At 36.9% G+C, this 9,976-nt stretch overlaps 2 protein-coding genes across 5 annotated transcripts in view; both read left to right on the top strand.

The window, feature by feature from the left end:
* Positions 1-1,282: 1,282 nt before the first annotated feature.
* On the top strand, positions 1,283-3,506 carry LOC309510628 (brain and acute leukemia cytoplasmic protein). Of its 2 annotated transcripts, none has more exons than XM_082185491.1 (3): positions 1,283-1,630; positions 1,912-2,042; positions 2,225-3,506. In XM_082185491.1, the coding sequence occupies exons 1-3, from the start codon at positions 1,447-1,449 to the stop codon at positions 2,339-2,341; spliced, it is 432 nt and encodes a 143-aa protein (XP_082041617.1). In that variant the 5' UTR covers positions 1,283-1,446; the 3' UTR covers positions 2,342-3,506. The 2 variants fall into 2 exon arrangements, with proteins under 2 accessions (XP_082041617.1, XP_082041616.1); XM_082185490.1 differs by having other exon boundaries at positions 2,222-3,506.
* A 1,578-nt stretch (positions 3,507-5,084) lies between these two features.
* spire1a (spire-type actin nucleation factor 1a) overlaps positions 5,085-9,976 on the top strand; it is a 57,767-nt gene continuing 52,875 nt past the window's right edge. For 2 of the 3 annotated variants that reach the window (XM_082186082.1, XM_082186081.1), the window contains exons 1-2: positions 5,086-5,543; positions 9,071-9,105. In XM_082186082.1, the coding sequence (XP_082042208.1) occupies positions 5,231-5,543; positions 9,071-9,105 (348 nt within the window). In that variant the 5' untranslated portion in view covers positions 5,086-5,230. Of the gene's footprint in view, positions 5,544-9,070; positions 9,106-9,976 lie in introns of all 3 variants that reach the window. The other variant, XM_082186080.1, reaches the window with a different exon arrangement.

The raw sequence follows: 9,976 nt of genomic DNA, 5'->3' as shown, positions 1-9,976 counted from the left end.
CTAGAAATGGTTGTGCGTGAAAATCCCAGTAACTGAGCAGATTGTGAAATACTCAGACCGGCCCGTCTGGCACCAACAACCATGCCACGCTCCAAATTGCTTAAATCACCTTTCTTTCCCATTCTGACATTCAGTTTGGAGTTCAGGAGATTGTCTTGACCAGGACCACACCCCTAAATGCATTAAAGCAACTGCCATGTGATTGGTTGATTAGATAATTGCATTAATGAGAAATTGAACAGGTGTTCCTAATAATCCTTTAGGTGAGTGTATATATATGTATGAAGACTTCATGATGCAAAAGCCTCTGAGTGCCATCTGAAATTTTCTTCTAAAACAAGCATTTTTATCAAGCTCGTATATTTAAGTTCAGTAATTTCACTTTAATGACAATAAATAGGTACTTTTCATTGCCATTTAAGTGAAATAACTGAACATAACCATACAAGCTTGATAAAAATGCTCTTTTAGAAGATATCTTTTATTTAAATGACTATTATTATCATAAGTATAGATAGGCTATCTTTGCAACAAAAACAGAAGAGACAAGCATTATTTCTGCCATCTGTAGCCCGAAAATAATTGCCTGTCCTTTCATTTGTATAATAGTAGGCTAACTTATACAACTATGTAAAACTTAAATGTAAAATTTTTCCCAAAAAAATACTCAAGTAAATGTAACGAAGTAAATGTAGGCTACTTCGTTACTACCCACCTCTGGTTACATGTTACATGATTGATTTGTGAATTTGTTTTTAATGACACTACACGTTCATTTATAGTAGCCTATACATTTTATACCAGAAAAATATTGAGAAAATATTTTATATTGTTTAAATATTCTAAATATGAGCGAAGAACCAAACCCTAAACTTGGTTAGGGTATTCATCTGACATTTATTTGGCAAAAAAAAAAAAAAGGTAAACTACAGCTACAGGTACAAAAAAATTGAATAGAAACTCACAGGAAAAATCATACATTGATAGGCTACAACATAATCAGTTATTAATATCTCGTTGGTTCTCTCTTGTTTTTGCATGTGTTCAATATTTTCTTTGTAGCCTATGACAGCCTAGCACAAAAATATATCCTCACAATTTTGGCGTGTTTCATTGCGTTATCACAACTAAAACAATTGACTCCAAGCACAACTACGCAAATTGCTTACAAAATCTTTAACACATTTTTAATATTTGAACATTACTTTTGGCCACTAGGCTACTGTAGCTATATCTGTTTGGTAGTCAGTTTGTTTTCGTACAAATCGCCACTACACTGTCTCACAATAAACTGTAGCCGGCCCTCGATGACGTAGGAGATCTCAAGTTAGACAACTACAACACGAGGGCACAGCTGCGCGTGGGACCACAGCACACACTCGCGCGCTCTTCTGCATCATCACAATTATCAGCGCATGCATCGCTCCATCTTATCTCAAATTTTCAATGGGCTGCGGTGGGAGTCGAGCAGACGCTATTGAACCGCGATATCATGAGAGCTGGACAAGAGAAACCGAATCGACGTGGCTTACCAACACAGATGCTGAAATCCCCATCGCCGTGACTTATAAGAACCGCGTCGTTCGTGGAGAATGTAGCCAGCTTATTAAAGACAATGCAAAACTATCAGGTAGCCTATACTGTTTTGTTGTTGTTGGTGAAAAGTAATATATAGGCTAGCCTATATATATACACGCATGAGTAGCCTATATTCATATATATCTGATTTAACTGCAAAACTCTGTAGCTTTAAGATACTAGGTTTTATAGTGCAGCATGCTTTGAAATCAAATCAAAGTTTGATTGGCTTATTATTCTCTTTTGAAATATGATTTAGTCTTTAAATAACCAAGTATGTTATCAAGCAAAATCCAAGCTTCCAGAAGTTTTTGTGAAATATGATTTCCACAGGTAGAGGTACGGAGGCCAGGTCTTGCGGAGACAGAGGCAGACGGATGGTTAATACAGGAACTCAATGTGGGAAGCAGGGTTTGACTTCCAGCACCTGCACAAACCATCAAAGAACATCCTGTGGCCATGAGGTTTGAGTCCCTGCTTCAAAAAAATAGCAGCTATTAATGAAACATTATGGTCTCGGATGTGTAATTCTTCAAACTTTAGGGTTTTGCCAATGTAGCCTACAGACAGATGTGTCAGTGTTTGAGGAACATTAAGTCTGTTTCCCAATCGATATGGTGACAGCTTGTTTGTGTTTTTACAGCAGATAAGTGACTCAAACCCAAAAACATGGAAGGAGGGGACTTCTCATTCTGAGGGGGTTTCATCTGATGCTGCGTCTCACCCCGGGGAGCCAAAGGGAAAAAAAATCATCTTCGCCTGACAGGGAGGATACGCTCTGAAACCCAGAGGAGTTCAGCCATGTGGATGACAGGCTGTATAAGAAATCATAAGCTGTCGAGAGAAATAGAGTTTTGTTGCTAAAATGGGTCAACAAGGTGCATTTGATCAGCATGTTAAATATAGATATTTGTCAGCTGGCACCCTGATATCCTTGATATGAGTTACTGAGCAAAGCATATGTTCATTTTGTTGCATATAGGAATTATTGCTAACAATCAGTTTTAATGCTAATGACACTGATTTTTAAAAGAACAGGCTATTAAATATGTCATGCTTAAATAATTGTAAAAAAAATATATCAGTTGGTTAATATTATTATTGGGTTATTCTGTTTTTGTAAATGTGCATTTACTGGAAATGATACAGTATTTATTTATTTTATATTTACTAGTGATTCAGTATCATAGTAGTTTATTTTTTTATTTAGAAATAAAGTTGCTTTCTTTGGAGGGTAACAACCTATTTTCTTTACGGTCTATGGTAACAACAGATCGATCAACCTTAGTTACAGGCATTGTGTACGACCAGCTATAAGTGCTGTAAAATAACCACTAGATGGAGCAGCTTATCTTATATGAACAGACTATTGCTGTCTTGGACATTTATTATAATATAAAATGAAATATGTAATATAGTATATGTAAAAAAGCTTTTTAAAAATGCGAGGCATACATGGTTTTGCCAGATCCTAATGCTGCATCACCAAACTGATGATAAACATTGATAATAGACAATCTAAAATAAGGAAGATCAGGGAGTTGTTTAAAAATTGTTAAGTTATAGCCTACCTAAACTATGTAGGTTAATGTCAAGTACAAAGAGCACTGTTGTTACATCTACCCCACTAATGGGCTGAGTTGTAATGGTTTTGTGAATGAACAGGTGAATTTAATTTCCATATTAAATTCTAAATAATCATTATAACATCACCTTCATTTCACTTTAAACAATTGAAGTTCAACAGTTAACATATAGGAAACCTTTTTAAAATTCAAAACAATTAAAATAACAAATAGAGGAATGCATGAAACATAATATACTCGGAAACATCTAACACACCCTCACTCTCCAGGCTGAAAACTGTACAGAATTCTGCTGCATGCAATTTGAAGTAATGCTATTCTGTATTGCCCTTGTTCAAAACAAACAAACAAATAAATAAAACTTTTGTTGAACATTTAAGTCTATACTGATTTTGTGGAATTTGTTGCTCCAGTAGAATTACGTTTGGAAGTGCTACAACCACACTTTTCGGGTTAGACATGATGTGTCTAGTTTTTTGACATGTTGATGAAAAGCTTGTATGGATGTTGTCAAATTAAACAAGAGAACCTCCTGTTTCAGATAGTTATTTAATACCATCAATTAGCATGAGTGCAAATCATACTATAAATAAGACATGACATTTGACTTTCTTTCCCCTAACATTTTTAGCCGTTACCATTTTTTAGAATTTCAGTTATGACAGTGATTTCACCTGTAGCTCACTTTTAATTGGTTAAACCGATGGTGTTACAGCACTCCCTGGGTCTCACACTGATTACACAGTTTAGTGCAATTTTGAGTTGTCACCTTTTTATAAAGAAAGGCGTGCAGTAATTATTTGTGAATCAGGCTTAATTGGGCAATCTAAATTCTAATCTTAGCACATTGGTTTATTCCTCAGTTATTTGGCTGGCACTGCCCACAGCCAACAGTTTTAGAATTTGAATGAAGGGTTAACATAGCCTATCACAGTTTTATTTAATGTAAAATATTTATCCAAATGTAGGTTAAGATTTAATTTAACTTTAACTATAACTTTCAGATGTTTGTTCTTAAAGTCACCATACGATTTATGGGTGGACATCTTTGTTTTGTTTTTAAATAATGTGCCCTTATAAACTAGCATCAAAATAACTTCCTCTCCTTGCAATGGGGTCTTTTCTCTGATGACGTGTTTACTGGCGTGAGGGCGAGCTTGGCGGCTCTGCACAGACCGATCGGATTGTGACATCAAAGTACCGCGAGAGCAATTCAAACCCATAAGGAGCCGTCTACTCTCTATTCGCTCTCGCGGTACTTTGATGTCATTCACCGATCGGTCTGTGCCGCGCCGGTTCAAGTCGAACAAGCATAATTTATCCATCGAACCAAAAATTCCCATTGGACACAATAAAGTCATTCCCTACATTTTTTCTTGTTCGAGAAGCCGTTTCATTTGGATCTCTATGTTTAAAGACTAACACAACTTCTATTTTATGAAGACTTTAATCAAAATAACTTTTTCCAGCTCTTGCAGAGTTCTCTGATGATGACGTGTTTATTGGCGCGAAGGCGGGACACCAGTTTAGGCATGATGTCACTCACATGAGATCGCAGCAATCGCAAAGACAAGGATCCAATAAATTCCTGATGGACAAAATCAGTCCAGTTCTAAAAAATTTCATGTTCGTGAAGCTGTTTCACTCAGGCCATACGTCGCAAAAGGAAGAAAAGACTATCGCGACTTCCGTTTCATGCCGACTTTAACAACAGACATTGTAAACAAACCATTTTCTAAAGGGTTAGGCCTGTTTAATTCTTATAATATTATTATATAATGTGGAAAAATGGCTATTTAAGATGAAGCAATCTTCTCTAATAGTTTGTATTGTCAATGAAGTGACTGAGGACATGACTGACTCTGAGACCATGCGGAAAAGTCATATGAGCGCCTCTCAGAGTCGAACAGCAGCAGCGACTCGAGCTCAGAAGTATCGACACAGGCTTCAGAGGAGGACACGCGCGGTCCTTCTAGATGACAGACCTAACGTAAACATACCTTTTCTGTCTCTTTATCATCTCAACACACAGTCATTTCGTCTCCCTGGAAGCCTGGAGGAGAAGAATGACTGACGAAGGAATGTTAATCTCACCGTCGGCTCTCCAGGATCCCGGAGATGGAGCGAAAACTGAAGACATCAGTATGGATTGTACGGACGGGGAAGATGAATTGTGTTTGGAGGAGATTTTAACACTGTACAGTCAACCGATCAATGAGGAGCAAGCCTGGGCCGTGTGTTATCAGTGCTGCAGGTGGTTAACTCAAAAACAGAGACGGAAAGAGAAAGGTGTGAGTCCACCTGGACGGATTGCGGGTCCTGGAGATGTGAGGATCCGGAAGGACGGGACTGTTAAATTGTATCAACAGAGCAGTCCAGGTAAATCATAATGTTTACATGAGAAGTCAAAGTAAATGCGCAGTAAATGGCGCAGCGTGAAGCCAAATGAACAGCAATAACACTGAGATGCGTTATTATTCACAATGGCATTGCTTTGACACAGCTAAATATAAGCGATATTATGATTAATGGAAGCCATTTTAATTTTTTTAGACAGATTTGGGGATACTAGGCTAACACCTCAATTCTAACTGTACACCTATTATTTTACCTGTTTTATTTGAGACTTTAAATATAGGCCGATATTTACATATATAAATATGACATGCTTTGATTTGATTTGATTTTTTATCTCATTCATTGCAATACAAACCATTTAGTCTATAATACCGGTTATATCGTATTGACCATCTAGTCTATAATACCGGTTATATCGTATTGACCATCGAGCCATTGTAAACAATGGGACCATGTGATGGATTCATCCATAAGCACCTTTAGGCATGGGACAACAAAAGGGACCTGATCTTTGGCCTAGTACTCCTGTGATATGCATACTTACCATATTGATTCAACATTTAGGCGTATTTATGTATTGTTCAGGATGCACAATTACAACATTTAATTTGTTAAATGTATAGGCCTACATCTGATTTTATACTCCCACTCATATTTAGCACATTGAATGTTCTAGGCTAAAAATATGAATCAATTGTAAATAAAAAATATACAGTCAGATTAACTGCAATATATTATAAATCAATATATTTGAGGAAAAAATAGTATAGCCTAGTGCTTTAAATAATAACTGTTTTCTATTAACCAAAAATTTATCAAATTTGAGAGAGGGATTTCTCAGACAGAAGTAGTGTAATTAAATTCTCAGCCATTATCTCATTTGGGTTCTTTCGCCTGAGGCTTTTGGATTTGGCTTCTGCTTCCATCTCTGTTTCTCCTTTGGGAGTTAATCTGACTGCTGTTCATAAGTATAATTATTGGGATGAATGTCTCAATCCTTCCATCTCCCTAACAAGGATTTAGACATGGGGTTCAGCAGTTGTTTGAGTGTTTTTGATGTTTTAAATGGCTGGTACCATAATCTAAAGCACCGTACAGTATAGTCCATGACCATGTATATACAACCTTTTTTATGATTGTTAAGACAAAACATAAGTCTTCTGCCTTAAGTATAGAAGTGTATAGTGCCAAATGACAAGCAAGTAACTAGATCAGATGGTCCTTACCAGGCAGGAAAATCAATGCTTATGTAACATGACAGTCTGCTGAATTCTGCTCTCCTGGGGAAGTTTGCTGTCCTGGCAAATGTGGGTATGTTCAAATTACGCTGACTGACCAATGATATCAGACTGTGAACCTGCCAGTTTCAGTCATGATCTATCCCTTATGAATAGATCTGTCTCTCAAATTGAATAAAACAGCTTTAGAGCCGAGATGTGATTTGTAAAAAAAAAAAAATTCTATCTTCTATCTCCAGACAATGCCTCATTGATGTTTAATGTCTCCTTTTTCTGTTTTCTCTGCTTGCTATATAGTGATTCATAGTTGTTACAGCCCTGGAAACAGCATGTATCCCAACTAAAAATGAAATATGGAAGTGTAGATCTGAAGCTCCTGAGAAGCCTTACTCAGAGATATAGGTTAATCTGAGATAGATAAAGCTTTCACTCTCTGTCCTTACAAGGTGTTGGGATTGCATCAAATGCATCAGAATATTGTGCAAATTTGTCACAGATGTTGTTAGTATTGTCTATTGAAAAATAAAAATATACAAACATTACCATATGTAGTAATATAGGCCTACTTGGTGTTTTATTTTTTTTAAATGAACTGCCCTACTCATCTCCTGAAAAATAAATGAATATATTTATTTAAATAAATAGTCATTTAAATAAATAGTCTTAGTCATAGCTGGATGGGTTTACACCCAATTTTAGTTTGTTACTGTCCTCCTGAGTCAAACATCCTTGTGAATTGATGTCCATGTTAACCAGGTCACAATGAAAGGATGAATAATTTCTCCTTTCATCTTTATAGAAAGATAATATTACAGTACTCGTCTGTTTCATACAACAATGTAAATGGCATCCTATTGCACTAAATACAAAAGAACCTCTTGAAAAATAAATGCCTTCTTCCTGTCAGGATGGTGTAGCCTATGTTAGACTATATGAGGGTTTAAATTCAGACTTCTTTGGAAATTGATTTTTCAGTTATATTTGATTTTCAGTTGTTGAAAGTGGCCGTTGCAATGACACTGGGTTCATTCATTAGTGGCAGCAGTGAACTCTGGGTCTCGGCCAATCCCAGAGGAGGCTCTTTCTTTTAACACTGTAACATTATACCTCCAGTGCCACTAAAGGAAGGGCTAAAACAGACATTATGATTCTAAGCCCTTTGTAGTGTATCTCAGGTTCAACTGGCACAAATTGCGTCTCTGTCTGACTCCTATAGATTTGTGTTAAATGTTTAATGTGAATGTTGTCTGAGGTGAAAAACCCCATGGTCCCTCTCTGTAATATAGAAATGGGGGAGGGGGCTTTTCATGGTCAATTTCACTTCTATTAAATGTATTCATGGTTGCAACCCATACACCAATTCTCTAGAAAGATGCTGGCCTTAGGTAAGCATCATTAATAAACAGCATCTTTATTATTATTCCTTTAACTGCAAGTATTAAACTATCTCGGTCTGCATCATTTGTGCTTTGGAAATGAATTGTGCTAATTACTTTTTTCATTTTTGGCTGGTGTATGAAAAACGAGCAACAAAAACAAAACCAATAGACCCGCATTGAATGAAGGACCCAAATCATATTATATTAGAGTCTTGAGGGTGGGCTCTTTTGACCAATAAGAAACCATCCATATCAACCTATTAACCATCTAGCAATTTATTAGCAACCTCTGTGAACACCTCGGCAATACAATATGTGTAACAGTCGCCGATTCTGGAAGTAAAAATCCTGTTTTCTTCATAGGGAGCTGATTTTGAATGATAACCTATAAACCTTTAAAAACAGACCTACTGTAAGCTATGAGGTTTTTAATAGATTACATGTGCTTTTGTTAAAGCCATCAGCCTGCATTATTTCAGCGTATTTAAAAAAAAAAAATTGTTACAACAGTAAAATACCTGGTGAAAAACTACATTACCCATGATTCCTCTGAGAATCTCCACCTATCAGAGAATCAAAACAAACAATTTGCGCCAAAATAACTCTTTAGTGCCCGCCCACTTCCATGAGGCACTGCGAACAACATAATCTCCCCATGCTCTCAAACCACTTAAATATTTGTTTAGATATGCATATTTTGCAACCAATGTAAAACGAATTGTTTCTAAGTATACTTAGTCACCTAACTGCTTTATGCATTGGCAAGAACCCAGAAATGAAAAAAATCTAGTTCTAGATTATATCCTATTGTCAAATTCAGTATCAGAGAATTGTAATTGTAATTTTGAGTTATGTGATTTAAAAAAAAATGGATTAGTCAGATATTATATATTTGATTTGTTTCTCTTTCTTTTTTCTTTCCCCATTACAGATAAACACATTGAACCTCCCAGTTCATCAATAGAGGTGAGTCATCTTATTTACTTTTGTTGAGGAGCCAGACTGGTTTTTTACTTTTTAGAAAAATGAGTCATTCTGTTGCTATATTTGGTACAGGGCATCAGCTTTACAAACCATCTGGAGAAAAAAGCAAGTATTCGTCTTTGTATGTTTGGTGTCTGAAGGTTTCTGGGTGCAGTGTTTTTTGCTGACTCTGGTGGTCACTCTGTCCGTGGTGTGGTCGTGTGGATGTTTGCCAGCTAGATTTAGGTGCGAGGGGTTTTCAGGAGTATTTGTTTCTGTGGGAACCTCATTGTCTTGATGGTATTCATTAGCTGTTAGTTCTTTGTTGGCGTGACAACTATGTGGATCTCGGCCTGCCTCAAAGTTTCCCTAAAGCTCCCTGCCACTCTGGGAAGTAGCCAAAGCTTTGCTGTAATACACTTGGAAATAGTTTTCCCAAGCTTTTCAGCACCAAGAGATCTCCTGCTGCCCGACTCGGAACAGGACAAGACATTTGTACGGCCTTCCTTTTTGGTAAAGAAGACAGTGCTGTGCAAATAGGACTGTGTGTTATGCAAAACATTTTGAAGTAAGGTTTGTTGGCTAAATGTGATCGATTTTAAAATGCCCTCAGAGTTAACAGATGGGTCCACAGAGGGGATGCGAACATGCAAGCCTGCGCCCACACAGCCACACACGCACAGACTTCCAAACAAAAAGAACACATGCGGCCATCTCTGAACGAGATTATCAACAGAGCACTAGACGGTAAACTCGTGACCGTGAATGGGAGGATATTCAAAGGGCAGAACAGCAGGGCCATGCCTCCTCTGCACACAAACACTATCTTTTTTTCCCGATAGAGTTGATACACATCAAAGATAAGACATTTTGT

Source organism: Leuciscus leuciscus, assembly GCF_965113295.1.
Source record: "Leuciscus leuciscus genome assembly, chromosome: 12".
In the NCBI taxonomy this organism is placed as follows: domain Eukaryota; kingdom Metazoa; phylum Chordata; class Actinopteri; order Cypriniformes; family Leuciscidae; genus Leuciscus; species Leuciscus leuciscus.
This window is presented reverse-complemented; position numbering and strand designations above follow the sequence as displayed.

Excerpts from the sequence above, each read along its gene's own strand:
- LOC309510628 (XM_082185490.1), top strand. The coding sequence starts at position 1,447 with ATGGGCTGCGGTGGGAGTCGAGCAGACGCTATTGAACCGCGATATCAT. Across the intron at positions 1,631-1,911 it reads AGACAATGCAAAACTATCAG|GTAGAGGTACGGAGGCCAGG; the intron begins GTAGCCTATACT and ends TGATTTCCACAG. Across the intron at positions 2,043-2,221 it reads GAACATCCTGTGGCCATGAG|CAGATAAGTGACTCAAACCC; the intron begins GTTTGAGTCCCT and ends GTGTTTTTACAG.